At 42.2% G+C, this 19,651-nt stretch overlaps 1 protein-coding gene across 1 annotated transcript in view; it reads right to left on the bottom strand.

Annotated features, from left to right (window-relative positions):
• Positions 1–17,370, bottom strand: part of MANBA (mannosidase beta) — a 50,902-nt gene extending 33,532 nt beyond the window's left edge. The window contains exons 1-5 of the mRNA XM_054162963.1: positions 17,061–17,370; positions 6,883–6,977; positions 6,302–6,407; positions 4,055–4,225; positions 1,149–1,272 (exon numbers count right to left, since the gene is read on the bottom strand). Of these exons, the coding sequence (XP_054018938.1) occupies positions 1,149–1,272; positions 4,055–4,225; positions 6,302–6,407; positions 6,883–6,977; positions 17,061–17,351 (787 nt within the window). The 5' untranslated portion in view covers positions 17,352–17,370. The remainder of the gene's footprint in view (positions 1–1,148; positions 1,273–4,054; positions 4,226–6,301; positions 6,408–6,882; positions 6,978–17,060) is intronic.
• Between the last annotated feature and the right edge of the window lie 2,281 nt (positions 17,371–19,651).

Genomic DNA, 19,651 nt, shown 5'->3' with positions numbered 1-19,651 from the left:
TGGGCAATGCAACTGCCTAGGCAGCTTAAATTCAAGTTGTTCATTTATTCTCTATTTTTCAAATATTATTATGTTTGAACACTAATAAGCTCTGTCTCTGGTTCCAAACCCCTCTCTGCGGAAGGAGTGAGGTTTGCTCCCTCTGCTCATCTAGAGAGCAAGACTTTCCTTACCAGAAGGTGGAGTTGTGGGAATGTGGGAGGGACCAGAAAAGATTTAACACTGGAACTAAATTTTAGAGAGCACAGAGTCTATGCTGGGGCTTTCCATGGAAATTCTAGTCACGTTAATTCTAGCTAAGACCTGCAGCTATTTCAGGAAGCTTTAAAAGCAACCAGGCAGTGACGTCTTCCTCTTTTATTCATACACAACAACTCTGTTCCCAAGGGCTGAATTTCGACCCAGTGGAGAGGACTCTCATGCTGGCCTTTACTCCACTGAAGACGGGCTCACCGGGCAGGCAGTGAAAGAAAGCATGTGGGTGGTCTGCAGTGGGGCATATTACTGTTTACAGAGAGTTTCAACAGCAAATGAACTACTTTTGCTCAGCTGCAATGATCATCAGGACAAAGGAGAGGAATATCAAAGGCCATGTCAAGGGAGGAAACCGGTTCAGTAAGTTAGGTAGCAGGAATGCAGGAGGCTATCCTCTCAAATTGCAGCCTTCATGAATTATCCTTGCATAGCACAACTGCTTTTCTCTCTCAGACTTCATGTTGGGTCCTGAAAACTCTTGAAACTCTACTCACTGTGCATTTGTCTTCCCATCACAAAACTAAATTCCCCTGGCAGCTTTGCCTTAGTTTTAAATGGAGGTGAAACAAGGCAAGGCATATCTATTGGTGAAAACGTATGCCAATAAAAAAAGGAAGTTTTCAAAGCAGAACAGGGGCTAACCTCAGCTGTACTACAGCTGCAGGTTTTTGGGGGTTTTCATGCACATAGATTCTGAATTCTAACATTTGAAATCACTATTGTTTGTACTGCAGTACTGTTTCAAGACCAAAAAGTTGTGCTGTAGTGAGAACTACACACAAAGTCATAATAAAACAATAGAACCTTTCCTAAACTGACAGTCAATGGAGCTTAACAAGAAAATGGTTTGTATTCTAAAGAGGAAACAACAATAAAAAAATAGAAGGACTTACCAAAGAAAGAAGTCAAAGAAAAGTAAATCAGGTGGTAATGGTTGTAGGCCTCAATCTTAACATCTTTCCAGATTCCTTGAGTGGGAAAAGAAGGCCCCCAGTCCCAACTAAATGAACACTGTTCCTGGAATACAGAATTATTATATTACAATTGCCAATACTTCACAAAAACATCGACTCTGCCAGCAATAAAAATGATTTGCTGTCTAGAAACAAAACATTGGCATGCATTGGAAGAGTTTTTCTTAACTGGCACAAACCCAGAAACACCTACAGTATTTTTTCTCTTATTTCTTGACCAGAACTCCGTTGCTATGCCCTATGTTTTATATAGATATAAATATATATATATTTTAAAATACTCTTCTATATTAAACACCCATATATGGCAAAATTTTATATTGGTGAGATGGCAAAACACCACCTGGCCCAAAACCTAAAAACAAACAAACAACCAAAAACCCCAAACCAAAACACAGGAGTAATTTATTTTTTTTAAAGAGCATGCCAGCAGATTAACTCTCAATTCAGCTCTGAATTGTTTTAGGTTTTGAAGTCAGCATTTAACTGTATACCTAAAAGACAAAGCAAGCAGAAGAATGATGGATACAAATGTTCAAGTATTCTAAAAGAACAGTATCAAGTTAAAAAATCATGGCTGTATTTGAAATGCTTTATCCTCTGGGTTTGGGTGCAGCACCACAGGCTAGTCCAAGGAAAGGGATGAGTATGGCTTCACTGTTTTCCCCTTTTTTATGGTTCCCTTGTACAAAAACAAAGGGGACAAAAATATGGTTGAGAAATCGCTTAGTTCTGGTTCTAACATCAGAATTACTGTTAGAATTATAAAATGCTGGACAGGCAGAGAAGTACCTAAACTGCTTTACACTTAGTGTTCTCCAACCTGATCAGACCTCTAGTTAACAAACCCCTTGAAGACTTCTATTCAGCTGCCCTCCTAGCCCACAAAGCAAATACAATAGATCTCCTTAAAGTCTTGTACAGTGACCTACAGTTCTAAATTTAGAGACTAATAACTTACAGCCAAGGCATACTAATTTTGGCAACCCACATTGCACAAGGCTGGCCTATCCCTTGCATAGCTGGAGTCAGCCTGCCTGCCTGCCTATCAAATTGCAAAAGAGCCTTCCAGGAAGCAAGCACTGTACCTATTTCAAATGTAAAAACAAGGATAACACATTCTTAGAAAACAAGCCAGTCATTTCCCCTTTATTAAAAATCAACAAAGGAAGCACAAATAGGTTGCCAAGTTTCACTCACAGTGCTACAGAGCCTGCTATCAGAACTGGTTTGTCATAAGCTTGTGTCACTGAAGTACATTACCAGTGAAGTATTGCATTTTGCTGCAAGTTTCTGCTCAGACTCAGACACATTTACTACACTTCACACTGAACTTCAAACATGTAAACAGCTCTCCATTACTTTAGGATGGTAAGCAGCCAGCCTCCTTCAGCAAGGTCCTCGTATGTTTGTTTACTTTCAAATATGACATCCCTGCTGTTGTTACCATATACTTGGAACTAAAAATGCTTCTGGAACTCTCTGGCACAGCTTCCAAGCACAGTCAAACAACTCTTTTGAACAAAGGCATTAAGGTACTCTCTTACAATTTTAAAGGTATAGTTCAGTTTAAAGGTATAGAATCAGTCCTGGTCAGTTTTGCTCTATAAATAAGTCTACAGCTGTTCAAGTGCCTTCTTCCTTCAAAGCTCCTCAATGCATTGATTTCTAAGAAACTGATTCCAAAATTAGTGAAAATAGAAGCAGCAGCAAGTGGTAATAAAGACAACACCTTAATCCTGATGGATTGTCCCAGGACAACGTGGAGTCCCTGTTCCCATTAACAAATTTTAAATGAAATCACATCCAGATTTAGATTAACAGCATTCTAATTGTGGAGTTTTCTGGTTTGGGTTGGGGTTTTTCGTTTGGTTTTGGTTTATTTGGGTTTTTTTGTTTGTTTTTGTTGTGGTTTGGTTTTGATTTGGTTGTTGGCTGTGGGTTTTTTGGTTGGCTTCTGGTTAGGTTTGTTTGGGGGGGGGGGGGGGAGGGCGTGTTTGTTTGAGGAAGATCTAAAAGGATTCTACTGAAAAGATTTAAAATTATTAACAAGAAAGGCATTTGAGTGCAGACAAAGATGCAAAAGCACCCAAAAAGAGATATTCCAAAATATGAACACCTAGCCATCTCCTCTAGCTGCTGCAAAGCTAGCAGATGAGATGCTACTCAAGTGATAGTTTGCTTTGAGCAAGTTTTAACAGCAATGAAGTCATGTCTTAGATCAGAGTTTTCTGAGCTTCATTAATTGCGTATTACGTCGTTGTTTTCACTGAACATGTACTTGTAAGTCACACTTTACAACCCATAATAAGATGAGAACAGGTTCTCTGTTAGATAACACTTCTTGGGACATGCCAGAGCTGCCCAGAATAAATAGCACAGCACATGAACGATAGCAAACACTCACGGAGCTGCTTGGCTGAGATTTTTGCACCCTTGGCAATAAACACTGCTCTTTGCAACAGAGAACTCTATTGTCAGCATACATTGCTAAACCCACCCACTGGATCCAAATGTAATGATTACACATTTTCCAATGCTATCCTTCTCTCTTATCAGCAAATCTCCTTGCTGCATCCTTTATGAAAACAGCCTCTTAAACATTCTTATCACCTAGACGTGAAATTTGCCTCTTGTATTATCATCACACTGGAGTGCAGGTTTCCGGGCAGGGGTGGGGGCAGGACAGGAGAAAGAAGCTGCAATGAAAAATATGCCCTACTTTTTAAATGACATTGCAGGTCTCGGAATACATCTGTAAGGACAGCACACGGTGCATTCCTCTTTCCAAGCCTGAAGCCAGAGACAGACAATTCTGCCCTTACCTTTCTGATGAAATTAGCATGGCACTCTCCTTTCTGCACAGGTGGAGGGCACGCCGGGGGTATGCTGTATGCTTTGTGACATCTGCTCTGCTCTGCTGCGTATGAAATGGCTGACAAGAAACGGACCTCAACAAAATTGACCTCCCTGATCACGCTGGTAATATCAAAGCTCTAGGTCAAGAACACACAAGAAAATCTTTACAGTGCTGACATTTATTTATGAGATTTATAATCACTGTTACACTGGGATTTTAAAACTGTACATATATTATTCAAAGACATTTGAAGCCAAGTCTCACCAAGCTCAGCTTTTGAAGGAAAAGCAAAGCTACTTCTTAAGCTAAAGAAAGAAAATACACCATAACATTCCAGATGCAAGGAGATGTTTCTGGGCAAACTACTGCCCCCACACTGAGCCCCCACTGTAGGCTGCAGCACTCTGCTTACACACAGAAGTGACTGAAGGATAAGGAAGGCAACATAATCTTTACCCTCCTTCCTCATTCAGAGCTCATCTGCATCTTAAGAATAGAATAGAATAGAATAGAATAGAATAGAATAGAATAGAATAGAATAGAATAGAATAGAATAGAATAGAATAGAATAGAATAGAATAGAGTAAACCAGGTTGGAAGAGACCTTCGAGATCATCGTGTCCAACCTATCATTCAACACTACCCAATCAACTAAACCATGGAACCAAGAAAGACACCTCATCCCAAATCAGAAAGCTGGTCTATACAGGAGTGCTCCCAACTCCCCCTGTGCTGACAGCACTGAGCTGCCTGTTGCATGAATGCCACAAAGCTCTGTTCATGCCACCAGCACTCTCATCCCCAACATGCACAGGCACACATTCTATGTCGCCAGGATAAAGCACTTGGGGGCTTCCTTACTGGCTCACAAAATCCCCTTCTGTGTGGCTGGATGGAAGGATAAATGTTCTGTTTCAGAATTACCCTCTTGTATCAAGATAATCTGGTTCCAAACTGCTAATACCCATTTCCTCTTCACAATGTTCATCTGTGACAAGCCAAGTCTTGACAATTTTTTCCAACCTGGGAGCAGCCCAGCTAGCATCACTTATATCTGCAGCATATAGCAGAAAATTACAAAGCATACAGTATCCCACACACAGAGCCTTCACAGAGTCCTTCCTGCAGATGTCATTGCCACGTTGAACAAGTGAACAAAGCAGAAGTCTGGGTCACAGTAATCCTAAACTCAATCTAATGCACTACCCTCTGGTTTTACAGTGAAAGACATTTCATGAACTCTTACAGTCTGAGACAGAATGAAGCTGCAGGAAAAAGAGCATAATAACATCACTTTCTAATTCTACAGAGCCTGTGGTTGGCTATCCTTTAGATACTCTCCAAATATTAAATAATTACTATTTCATAAAAACTCTGTGAAATAATTTCTTATTTCACTTGTGGTAAGACTAAGTCACAGAGCAACCGAGTGATTTGTCCCAGGTCACATAGACTCAGGTGGCAGAATCTGGCTTTCATGTCTCAGGCCAGTACCTCTGCAATAAAATCTGCCAGAATGATAAATGCTGAGATATGAAGACATCACATTTCCTTTGTAACTCAGTTACTCCACTAACATTCTTCCTTTAATTCTTCCTTTTTCTGATTCTTTTCAGGGAAAAGCAAAGATTGTCCCTCATACTATTACTTGGAATAATGTTACAGTTTAAAGCTATAAAATTATCTTGTATGTTTTTGTCACTCTGAAGATCATTCCATGTTGAGTACTCTCATGCTAACACAGGTTAAGCTCACAAACACAAGACAACGTTATCAAAAGCCCAATATTAGAAATACAAAACCCTATAAACCAAAAGAAAGAGGCATGGAAACAAAGGCTTTCCTTTCAGTATTCACATGTAAACCATTCTAATACCAATTAGTAAGCAAATTTACAGCCAGTATAACAGATTTAAGCTTAGGTTTTCTTGGGAGCTGTGACAGACCCCAAGAAGCAAGACTTACATTATTAGCTGAACTGATCCTCTTGCATGGATCCACACATTTAGAACAAGACACATCTGTCCCTGCTGCTACTGAAAATGTAAGTACACTTCTCATTCTAATAGTTATTTGATTACACATGCCATCCTCAGGTGAACACTTCCTGCATCCAAGGATGTATTTTTATGTGTACTAGAATGCACTGAAAGTGCTCAGCACAAAAGGGTCTTGAAACAGAATTACCTTCAGAAATAAACACATCACTTACATATCTGTTGAACATGTTGTCCGTTCTCCCAAGAGTGATATTGTTGAGCAGGATCTGTGCTACTGTATCCACTCCCTCAAAAACCAGATTCACTTTCTGCCATTTTCTACAGAGGGTAAGAAAGACATCAAAAGAACTATTGGAATATCTAGAGTTAATGACATACAGGATACAGACAATATAAAAATGTACATTACCATTATCTATAGCAGGAGTTGTCCAAAAATGTCTGACTTAGTGTGGCTATGTTACATCTTTAAACAGTGGCTCAAGACTGCAATCCAGCATGTTCACACCCCCAACAGGAATCAGATGGGCTAGTTTCCAGCTAGCCTAAATATTATCCTTCCTTACTTGACAATGCCTACATAATTTTAAACAATTAAAAAACCCCACAACAAACCAACAGGGAAAAGCAACTATCAAAGTGTACCTCAGCAACAGCTTTGCAGTTGCACATTATTGCATAATTTGTTTTATTAGATCCAAAAGTACTAACCAGGTTTTGAGCTGATGGATTACCTAGCCATTCTGCCTGAGAGATGGCACAGAACTATTTTAGACATATCTTTAAGGCATACCGGATGTCAAAAGGAGTTCTGAACGTCCTGCTGTAAGTCCAGTTATCCAGTGAGATCCACCTGTACATCACATCATTAAACCTATAGTATGGATCCTAATAACAGACCAACAACAACAACAAATTGTTAAGACTTATTTAGTAACAGTGTTACTACATGCAATGCATAATGATAACCATTTGATTAGCACTTCTTATTTCAGACAGTCTGCAAATGCAAAATCCACCTTATTTAGTTAGTCCTGGTACTCCTTTTCACCTTAGAAAGAATATGTGAGAGCAAAGCTTTGGTAATATTTGACTTTAGGTATATAGGTCAAAACCTGTTTGCTAAGCTCTGTTTGTCCAGAGAAGGGCAACAAAGTTGGTGAGGGGTTTGGAAGACAAGCCCTATGAGGACAGACTGAGGAAGCTGGGCTTGCTTAGCCTGGAGGAGATTCAGGGGTGACCTTCTTGCTCTCTACAACTACCTGAAGGGAGGTTGTAGACAGGCAGAGGTTGGTCTCTTCTCCAAGGCAACCAGCACCAGAACAAGAGGACAGTCTTAAGATGCACCAAGGGAGGTTTAGGCTGGAGGTTAGGAGGAAGTTCTACACAGAGAGAGTGATTGCCCATTGGAATGGGCTCCACAGGGAGGTGGTGGAGTCACCATCATTGGAGGTGTTCAGGAGGAGACTTGATAGGGTGCTTGGTTGCATGGTTTAGTTGATTAGGTGGTGTTGGATGATAGGTTGAACATCTTGAAGGTCTCTTCCAACCTGGTCTATTCTATTCTATTCTGTTCTATTCTATTCTATTCTATTCTAATCATTCATACTCAAACTACAGGGAGCAGGATTTGGGGTTTTTTTTACATAAGAAATGACTGGGCTGGGTATTAAAATAATCAAGACATCTTATAACTTAATGAGAGGAACAGAAACATGATCACCCTGATAATGATGGAAAAAGTAGGATTTTAAGAGGCAAAGAAACAGCATTTTAGGCCTCCAGGGAGAGAAGTGAACAAATCTCTACAGTTTAAAATAATTGCAAATAGTCTGGTTGTTTCTTGTCAATTAGCCTTCGTGTGGTAAGTTTAAATGAAAGTACTGCATTTGGAGGGAGGGAGGAAGAGAAGGAATAGAAACAATAATTTGCTTTGTTGTATAAAATTAAACGAATACTTTTGAGAATTATGCTGCATTTACATCAAATGTGTTCTTTTCCTTTTAGTCACACTACCCAGGAAGAATAAAGGCACAGCTGGTCTCAGCTATGTCCTGGACCTTTCTGGCTTCATGCTGTATTTATTACCTCATGCTGGGTTACAGTGTTCCTCGCCTAGGCTGAAGGAATCAGTTATGTGGACCTGAAAACTCGTGCCTCGTACAAAGCCAGCATTAACGTGCAGTGTTACATCCCCATGTCAGACAGTACAGAGTGCAGGTAACTGGGTCAGTGACTGACAGCTCAGTTCAATTCTCTTCAGCAGCTGCATAGCAGAACTGCTTCCCCGAAACTGAGACTAATCACTTCTGGACTGGACTAAGAGACAACATAGTTTCATTAAGGTTCCCTTTGAAACAAGTCTTCTACAGTACCAGCACAGCTAACCATCTGCCCTGAATATCCAGATCCACGCAGAAGAAAATCTGTCCAGCTTCTTTTGAGTTCCATCCTGAAGCATAGATACTAATGGATACTTCTGAGTTTTATATTGTCTGAAAAAATACTGTTTCATCCCTCTTATTTTGTTTACAATTAATAGAGTCAAGCTGCACAGTATAATCACAAACCCATTTACACAGCAGAGCAAAATCATAACATCTAAGTGACTGCCCACAGCAGCATAATCTCTTCTGGAGTCCCACAGCAATATAAACATAATTCTTTGAGCCCACACAGAGGGAAAGTTGTTGCCTTGCCTCTACATGCTGTGCTCAGACAATCAAATTTCTTACTACGAGACAGTAAGAGTCGGGAAGGAGAGGTCTTGTTACCTCAACAGAAGTGTGACCTCTGCATGGTAATACAGTATATTCTCTAAAAGTTAAGTCACCACAAGCTTAAGCACCAGCACAATCACTGGATTTTAAGATATCCATGTCATTACTTGTATATGCAAAATACTTGGGGAATATATCTCAGACTTCTATTAAGATGAAAAACTTAGGGCTAATAAATGCATATTAAAAAGCAACATTCAGGCTCATAAAAGAGACTGTTAAGATTACTGTATTCAGACAACAAAAGGCAAGGGTCAAAAGTCAGAGACCATGAAACACCCCCCCCCCCCCCCCCCCCCCCCCCCCCCCCCCCCCTAATATGTCCCTAAAAAGTACTTTTTTAATATTTTGGTTTTGGTTTTTTACAACTGTCTTGCTTTAATGTTATTTACTCTAGGTTATGCTTTGGAAGGTGTGCACATTAAATTTCAATCATTGTCACTTGCATGTGTGAAATACAAATATATAACATGCAAGTTGAAATGCACTAGCAATGGCAGACTAAAGCCAAACCCCATTTAGTTAGTGGTCAAACAATTGACATCAGTGCCTGGCAAAGATCAAGAGCCTACATAAAAGAAACCTGCAGTGTTTCTCCAAGAAGGCATGGATACTGTGTCTGGAGAACACTAAACCGGTTGCAGAAATGTTTTACCAGAGGCAGGCAATACATCATCAGATGGGCTCCTGCAGCGGTTTACAAACAGCTGCTTGTTTAAATCTCCTCAGAGCCTACTGCAGATTCTTTTTCCTTCCTCTGTATTAGGCTAAAGCCTTCAAACTTCCAGAAATGCACCAACTGCTTAACCATGTGTCATAGAAGCTGCTAATTAGCTCCCTCTGAGTCGCAGGAATACTGTTTCTTCCTCCATCCACCTTTTTAGATAGGAAGCTTCTAGTTCTGTGTCTTTTCTCTGAAAGTTACCAGCTCACACATAATAACTGCTACATAACCAGTGAAACAGCTTCCATATCACACAGAAAAGCTATTAAGTGCTAGGACTGGTTAGTCATTTTAAGCATGACAAACGTTGCTTGTAAAATCAGCCATGTGACAATGATCAAGCAATATTTTTAAGGCAGTTCAGGAGAAATGCATGACCACAACAAAGTCCTGTAAGAAAGGAAAATTACTTTTCCAATACACTTGCAAGAATATTGTCTTTGTCATTATTAAATGCAACTGTTTTGAGTGACGGAAGATGTACCTATAGAAATCAAACTGGATTTATATGAAACAGAATTTCATCCCACATTAAACCAGCTCACATTAAAGGTTTGTTACAGAAAGCTGGAGGAAAAAAAAAAACATATATATAAATTTAAAACTCTTAGGGCACTGGGAGAATTTGAAAGTTGGTAGTTCACATTCATTAGCTCAACATGTTCCTCGAAGCAAGTCAAAGGAGCGGAGTCAATTACAGCTATTTTTAGATCCCACTAATGTGACATCCTTGCATTTTCCTGTCCCTTGCAATCTGGGGAAAAATTCAGAACCACTCAAGCTCCCTGCATGTTCTCTGCCCCCAGCTTCAGCGCTGTAAGCAAGCAGCAAATCACCTGCTAAGACGAGGTAAAAGGCCCTGCTACAGAGCATCAAAAGGAAGCAATTCCCATTTCGGGTAACAGGACATCAGCAGGACTCCAAAAAGCACTGCCAGCACTAAGCTGAAAGCACTGCCAAGCAGACACTAGATGGAAGCTCCTCCCTACAATGATTTTAAGGGGATATTGCAAAGCTACAGTCATACAAGCTAAGAGCTTCTCCTGCTAAGCAGAAAATGGATGAGACACGCACACATCAGAAGTGAGGCTCAAAGCCTGAGTGAGTTGTGACAGGCACACCCTCATCCCATGAAGAGCCAGCATCAGGCACCTGTGCTACCAAAGTCCAGGGGAACGTGGCATAAATACCTGAATGGTACCAGACAGAGACAGCTGGATCCAGGCAGAAGATCGGCGTGTCATAAAATGAAATGTTAATAACAGGAACAAAAATCAGACTCCTTTCCCCTATCCTCCTTTTGTTGTGATCCAATTTGAAATTGTCTTGCATGCTCCTCTCTCATAAATATGCTCCGCTGCTATTTTATGATGCACATCTTAAGAACATTCTGCTGATGTAATAGGCTGCCAAAATAAAACTTGCAAGTAATGTTTCATGATTTACAGTTTAATGATTTTGCTCTGGCCAACCTCAGACTGGAAACTAAATAGTTAAGATACTTGTCTATATCCATCCTTGATATCTCAAGTGATAGCAGTCAGGACAATTTTCAGCAAGCTGAATCAACAGAAGTGATGAATGGATTGTGTTCTTGGAACATCAGTTACGGAATTTCAGCCTAAAGTCATTCAGTTTCAGCAGTTACTCTAAGAAAACAGTAAAATGAATGTCACCTTATGTTCAAGGCTATATTTATCACAGATGAACTCTGAGCCAAATACTACCAGAGAGTTAAATTAACAGCATATTAATACCTACTGCTTAATAATCTTTGAATACTCTGCTGCCTATAAGAAGCTACTATAACTTTTATCTATTTTAATCTCATGGGCTTCTGAAAGATAAACTTGAGTGCCCTTTGGTATCTATCCTAAGATTCACATAGGCTTTTGACTGCTTCCACGTATGTTCACACAACTCAGCGGAGCATGAATGTTTTCATAGAAAATAATACATTTACATTAATCAACTATTTCATTAATGAATGACAATTAACCTGTTAGAACCATATGACACCCAATGCAATTTTTACCTGGCTTGCTCTGAAACATGTGAGTTATAATGAAGTGTTAAAAAATACACAACAGTGTATTTTATACAAATGCAGAACAAGACATAAAAAAATGCACCCTACATTACAGAACTGCAGAAGTAACACTTGAGATAAATAAGTTTCTGGCCCCTCTACTATCCAAATACTACCAAGACCACTATAACCTTCTGTGTCAAGAGCATGCCCTCATATAATGAGGCAGTAACTGCAGTACTATCCAGCCCCCCTATTAGCATTACAGTTGCAGACCCTCCATAATAGTTCCGTACAAATCAAAGTGACAGCTAGTAAGACAAAACAGCCTTTTTGTGCGAATGCAAAGGGCTGGCAGATGAGAAAATCCAGCCACAATAGCCACAGTCATCAGAACTGAAATTTTATAGTCACCTGACAGCAGAAATGGCACCATGCAGTACTTGGACAGTACATGCCAGAGGACAGCTATTTCAAGCACGAAGATTTGATGCACAAGCTAACTGCTGATACATTTTACTTATCAGAACTGTGCCTGAGAGACAATCCTATGCTGACAGTAGTTAAAAACTAAATCTTCAGACAAAATGATTTCTGCAAATCTTTTTCCAGAGATGTAGGGTTTGCAATAGATTCAATTTTGTATCATGTCCACTCTTACACCCGAGCTTTGCACTGACTTTATTCAAGTGACTACTACCCTTGCTTATATGCATTTTTATTGCCTTTTTAAAATTTGACTTGCAAATAGTAGAAAGAGCTATGGAGAGCTAATGAAATGTTTTTAAAACAACCACACTGAACATATACTCCAATGCTATCTCCTGCCCTTAGAGCTCTTACCATAGTTAATTCAGCATTTGAAGTAGGCTGATTGAACATGGAAGAAAACAATGCTTTGGCAGGAAACTGAAAAGTATCTTCCCCCAAGAGGATTTTCCAACATGTATTTGGTGCATTCAGAAAGCTATGTTCATCCAACGTGTATTTTATAAACCAAAGGGTCTTAAAAGGGTCTCCTTCACTGGAGACTTTCAAGAGCCATCTGGATGCGTTCCTGTGTGACCTGCACTAGACTATATGGTTATGTGGTCCTGCTCTGGCAGGAGGTTGCTTCCAACCCCTAATATCCTGTGATCCTGTGAAAAGACGTCTCTAGAACAAATGCTGGGAGGATCCAGAGAGATGAGTAATGTCAGAGAGATGTCTTTCAATTCAAATGTGCGGCCTGCACAGGAGATGGAAGTCAGGCTGCAGATATGCCACCAGCTAAAGCATCCCTGGGCAAAAGCAGTTTCTGCATTGACCTAAATTTGAAATTAACCACACACTGATAAATAAGTTGTTTGCAGCTTACTCTTGCAATCTAAGCCAAGATTTTGCAGGCCTAATATTTGGCAGTTTATTCTGGCTTCCCTCCTTCCCCTCATTTGTGAGAGAGCCACTAAGTTATGTCAGTGGAGTAGGCCCTCCCAGATTTTGGTTTAAATTTCTGGTTTGGGTGCTAATCCATGCAAAAATCCCAGGTAGGCAGAAGAAAAGGGTACAGTGCAATTTGCTGTTTGCAAATCACACAGAAAAACAACACTGAGATTTCACCAGGTCACTGAACACGCAGGTCTTGTTACCCAGAAGGATTTAGTTCCCACTAGCTTTGTTTTACTGTTTCCTGGTACAGCTTTTCAGACCAGCCTTCACTTTTGATTACAAGCAGTAAGATTTTGGATTGATGTTCCAGTGACATTTTGAGTAGGATGAATGAAAATCTTACACTTAATGACAAAGAGCAAAAGGAGCAAATGAAAAAAAAAAAGAAACCCAACCAAAAACTCTGGACCAAAGCTTTTATTATAATTGCCAAGGTATTTAGGCAATTATACAATACAACTCCTCATTCCACACTTGACACAACCTCAAAGAGGGCTGATTTCCAGAGACAATGAGCACTATGGCTCTCTGCCTGTAAAATTCAGGCTGTGTGCATGCTTTTGTTTGAATAGGAACACAGGAATATGATTTTAAGCAGCTGCATTTGAAAACATTTGGTCATAAGCATTTTCTCTGCAGTGGAGAAACCTCAGGACTAACAGCTGAGCACATTTTTTGCAGAAGGAGCCACACATTGCAACAAGGAATTACATCACCGACTCCCTCCAAACAATACAGGTTTGCTGCTCTGCTGAATGCTGCAGCTGTGGTGGCTGGGATTGATGACATTCAACACTACCTGTGGTAGCTTTGAAATCTGCTAAGGCTACTCCCATTATTTTGGTATGCTCTCCAGTCTATCTTTTAAACAAAAATGTCCCTGTGCAAGTATTTGTGTGAATGTTTATTTCTGTAAACTGGACTTTGCTAAACTGAGTAAGAATGAGCTTAAATTAATTCATAGATTCACAGAATACCAGGCTGGAAGGGACCTCAAGGATCACCTAGTCCAAACTTCCAGGGTAAGAATACAGTTTAAATAACATGGCCCAGCACCCTGTCAAGCTGGGCCTTGAAACTGCCTAATATAGGGGAATCCACCATCTCTCTTGGGGGTTTCTTCCAACGTCTAATAGTTTGAATGGTGAAAAAACTTTTTTCTGGCATCCAGTCCAAATCTCCCCAGTAGCAACTTGCCCCCATTACCTCTTGTCCTTACCATGGGACTGTTCGTAAAAAGGGAGCCTCTTTCCTCACGAATGCCACCCTTTATGTACTCATACATAGTTATGAGATCTCTCCTAAGCCTTCTCTTCTCAAGGCTGAACAAACCCAGTTCTCTCAGCTTTCCTCTCATGACAGGTCTGCCAGTTCTCTTGTCATTCTTGTGGCCCTTCTCTGGACCCTTTCCAGCCTGTACACATCCTTCTTGTACAGCAGGGACAAAAACTGTAGAGAGTGCTCAAGGTGCTGCCTGACCAGTGCTGAGTAGAAGATCTTAAATTATCTGTACACACCCATACATACAAACAAGTTAGCTCACTCTGAGCTTGGAACTAACCAGACACCAGCTGGGTTCTGTTGAGAGGTCAAGCGACAGCACTGGTGAAGCATTTTGGTTAACTGAGCTCCTCAACAGACTGTACCAATTCTAACACCACCAACTTAGCAACAGTTTCCAGACTACAGCGGGTTCATATCCGGCCATGTCAGCACGTGTTTGGAGCAAGAGCACACTTGTATTCACGTAAGCATGTTCTAAGTGTCCACATGCTACCATCATCGACTTAATTAGCCAAGCACACATCCACCTATTAAGCAAGACCCATGCTGCTGGCCAGCAGGCTGACTAAGCTTTCACACCTCTGGGCAGGCTTGAGATTCTGCCCAGGCACATGCGAGTTCATGGTGGGAGCCCCACTTCCAAATAGCACACTGCTGCTTGAAATGACTAAAATTACAAGTCAGTTTACAGCAAGGCAGCTAAATTAGCAATCACATTCTCTCACTTCGTAAGAGTACTGAACGTGTGTAGCCAAACATCAGCCTTTCATTACGTCACATGCATGAGTCAGTGCATTGGTCACAGTCTCTACTGAATTATTCACATTATAGCAACACCTCCCAGCACAGCTGAACATCTGAGGCACTCTGTTTACCTTAGGCACTTTTGCATGGGAGAAACTGGCAGTTCTCTTCTCTGCTCTTCCATATATAGTCTACCTGCCTGCTGCACTTCTTAAGTTTTTGAAAAGCCATTTTCAAACCTTAATTGTGTATGTGCAGAATGTCATGTCACTTAGCACAGAAATGTTGAAACAGACCATCATGGCTCAGCTTATCCCTCCTTAGTGTATTTACTTTTCCAGTGTTGACTATTTCTTTTATCTGTCTGTGACACTCTTTGGACTCTATTATTAGCACTGGGATTCCCAGCCTGTGCCAACACAGAATAATGCTAAAATTAACCCTGCCCAAAGTGGCATCACTTTCTCCTTATACCTCTCTAACCTCAGTCACAGCAGTGCAAGATAATAATCTGAGGAATAACAAATTAACAATTATATACAAAATGTAAGCATCTGGAATGCATGTTTTAAATAAATATTGTACAAGAAATGCAACACTGAGCCTGCAATAAATACTATTAGAATACATAAAATACATAGAATAAACCAGGTTGGAAGAGACCTTCAAGATCATCGCGTCCAACCCATCAACCAATCCAACCCACCTAAACAACTAACCCATGGCACCAAGCACCCCATCAAGTCTCCTCCTGAACACCCTCAATGATGGTGACTCCACCACCTCCCCTGGCAGCCCATTCCAATGGGCAATCACTCTCTCTGTATAGAACTTATATGTGTATATATGTATCAGCTCAAGGTTTATCTTTGAATCTGTTAGTTGTCAGATGTGTGACAGTACTTCATATTTTCTAGTACATAAGTGTATTTATCAGTTTTATAGGTTGTGTTATTCTCACTACATTTTGTTTCTTTTCCTTGTTCCAGCTACACATTTCACTTTCCACATATTTCCTTTTTGAAAAGCATCGTAATGATGACTCAGTTAGTGCCATGTTTCTTGTCATGTCTGAGAGTCAAGCAGAGCTTATGCTGGTATCAGGGTACTTCACCACCAATCTGCAACTGATGTTTTGATCACTTGTACCAGAAAGTGGTCACTACATTTTCATAAATCTGAAACCTAAAAAAAGGCAACAGTCAACAGAAACAGCAACGCTTCTTACAAGTGTTAAGGCAGGAAGTAACCTTTTAAATCTATCAATTTTACACTAATTTGTCTGAATATACTTCCTTTAGGCAGCATGGGAGTGTACGATCTCACGCATTCTGATGTACTCTGCAAGTACTAAAAGGGATTTTGAATGGACTGGAATGCCTGAAATCCCTAGACTTCTTGCTTCAATATGTCAAACTTCAACAGGGTAGGTTTAGTTTTTCGTTACTTTGAGGTAATGATGTGAGGAAACATGACTTGGATGCCGTGTAGGTAACTTGTGTTCCATGTTAACACCACCGAATGTCACACACTGGAGCATGGGCTCGCACTTGTATCCTTGGCCCAATTGTGAACTGTTCTGTCATGGATAACCTCCAGTTATCCACCTGAGGATGCTGCAGCCACCAAACCCTACACCACTGAAAGGGCTAAGGAAACCCAAGTCTGGGTGGCGTAGCAGCAAGGCCACCAAAACCTGCGGCAACTCCTGGGACAAAGCGCTGGTCTGAGGGGTGAGGGGACTGCCTCTAACCATACTCATGGAGATCTCGCGGCGGGGCTTGTTTTGCTTTGTGGCAGGCTGACCACTTCTGAGCGGCATAGCGAGCGCAAGGCTTCTCCTCGGGCGCCACCACACCGCAGCGTCCGGCCTGGCTGCCCTCACCGCGCCGCTGGCACGGCGGGACGCGGCCCCACCGCCGGGTCACCACCGAGGGTGAGGGTCGCCGGGCGAGGTGCGCCGGCGCGGCTGCCTACCGTACCTGGATGAGGCCCCGGCGCTGCAGGGCGGTGTGCACGCAACCCGGCACCTCCCCGCGGAGCACCACTGAGCCGTTCCCGTTGCCCAGCCGCCAGCTTCCCCGCAAGCTGTGCACCTCCGGGCCGGCAGCGGCCGAGACGCTGGCCCGGCCGGCAGCCGCCACCAGCAACACCAGCAGCGGCACAGCTCGGCTCATGGCGGCGCCCGTCCGCCGCCCTGCCTGCCAGCATGGCGGCCGGCAGGAGCGGCCGGCCAGCCCCGCGGCCCCGTCAGGCTGCCGCCTCACCGCCATGGCCCGCGCAGACGCTGCTGCGGGACGACGGGCGGGCGGACAGTCACGGGGAAGAGCGGGCCCCTGCGGTCGCCGGCGGCCGTGAGGTGGGGGCGGGCGAGCGGGCGCGCACCTCCTCCCGCCGCCCGTTATCAGCTCCTTAGGGGCCGGAGCCGCTCTGGGTGCGAGCGGGGGGAACATGGCGGTGGCGCGCGGCAGCCGCAGAGCGCCTTTGCCCCGCCGCTGGGCGCAGCCCGCCTTCGATGTCTGTGACACAAAGCGAGGGGCCTGCTTTCCCACCCCCTCCCCTCTGTCCAAGGCAGTCAGCACAACGTGAGGGCAGAAAGGCTGCTCGAGCAGGCCGTACACATTAACAGCAGGGGGGGAAAAAAACCCAACACCACAACTGTGGGTTTTTTCCTCCCAGAGGCACAGTGAGGCCATTGATAACCGGAGTGGTATAAAGTTGCAAATCTTTCAGATGTGGTAAATCGACTTAGGCCTCTAGAGAACTGCTGGGAAGTGAGAGGTATGAGGAAGCGCTGTGCGAACACTGCAACAGGTACTTGCAGTACTGACTCCCTCAAGTCATGAGATTTGATATGGCCTGAGTTCCAACTCCTTTTCCCATAAAATCACAGAACAAACATGAACACCTCATTTTAAAAGTACCTTGGTTTCCCATCAAGCACTACTAGCACTGTTGCAGTGGATCTGGTTTAGAAAAATCGACTATTTTCACCTGCAAAGGAGAAGGGTCAGCTTCATAGAAACAATGTAAACGATGGTTCCCAAACCACACTGTAGCTTTCCTGTGTGCCCTTGCTAGCTTACACCTTCATTCACAGCACCAAACCAGAAATTAAACCAAGTAGTTCTTAAAACAGTTCAGTGGAAGGAGCAAGAGCCAAGAGGCAATCAGTGGCCTGAGCTGCTCTCTTTGGGGTAGTCAGCCACCCTTCTTCATGCTTTTTTGCAATGAGCCCAGGTGCTGAGGGGCCTAGATCACCTCCAAGAACTGGAGATGTTTCCTGCCGTGGCATGGTTGTACTTTGTGTAGTTGTTTCTCCACCTGAAGCTGTACAGCAGGTGGAAAACAGCTGTGCAATCCACTGAATCTCATTTTACAATATAAAAATGTGCCCCAGCTTCAAAGACTCTCCCAAGTACAAGAGCAATTAGCCCAAACCAAAAGTGACAGCACAAAACAGAAGAACATGTAAGAACTTCGAAGACTTGGTTCCCTCTATGCCGGCTCAGCCATAAGCAGATTTGAAAGCAGTTAGGTTGCTTTTTATACAACAGAAATTATTTTATTCCCTCACATAGCTCAACATGAAACTGAAAATTACAATTTCAACAATCACTTCATGACCTCAGTGTATGGTTTGTAGCATATTTTGTGTGACGCTTGGATTTGGAATTATTTTGGTTGGTAACGGCAGGATTTTCTGTGGTTTATTCTTAAAGCATAGTTGATTAAATGAATGAACCAAGTCAGAAACTTGGTCAGGCAGCTAGTTTTCTGCCTCAGAATATACTTAATTGAGGAGGTAAAGAACAGAAAATCTTGTCACTACCTTTGAAGAAGTAATGCTAGCAGTAGTGTCATTTATCTTCCTGTTGCTATATAATTCTATGCATTTAACAGAAGAGTCAGGTCACTGCATACAAAGAAAGAAAATTACTAACTGCTTCTAGCTGCATACATAGAAATCATAGAATTACAGAACTGTTCGGGCTGGAAGGGACCTCAAGGATCATCTGGTTCCAACCCTCCTGCCATGGGCAGGGACACCTCACACTACATCAGGTTGCTCACAGCCACATCCAGCCTGGCCTTAGAAACTTTCAGGGATGAGGCTTCTACCACCTCCCTGGGCAACCTCTTCCAGTGTCTCACCACTGGTGAAGAATTTCTTCCTAATATCCAATCTGAATCTACCCATTTCTATTTTTGCTCCATTCCCCCTAGTCCTGTCACTACCTGGCACCCGAAAAAGTCCCTCACCAGCTTTGTACCCCCCCTTCAGATACTGGAAGGCCACAAGGTGTCCTTGGAGCCTTCTCTTCTCCAGACTGAATGCACCCAACTGTCAACCAACCAACAGCATTCATAGAAAAGCCAGTTAACTGCAGGACTTAATAAAGTTTTTTCCATTTATGTCCTTATGTTTCCTTATTGTCTATTAGCATAAACTGTAAAATTAGAGGAGTAAAGAATACATAAAACATCTTGGGATGCCAAAGCATTAATTACTGCAACAACATATATACAGTCCATACACCAAATCACATAGGAGTAAAGTGGCACAAAAATA

This window comes from Dryobates pubescens, chromosome 1, assembly GCF_014839835.1.
Source record: "Dryobates pubescens isolate bDryPub1 chromosome 1, bDryPub1.pri, whole genome shotgun sequence".
Lineage (NCBI taxonomy): Eukaryota > Metazoa > Chordata > Aves > Piciformes > Picidae > Dryobates > Dryobates pubescens.
This window is presented reverse-complemented; position numbering and strand designations above follow the sequence as displayed.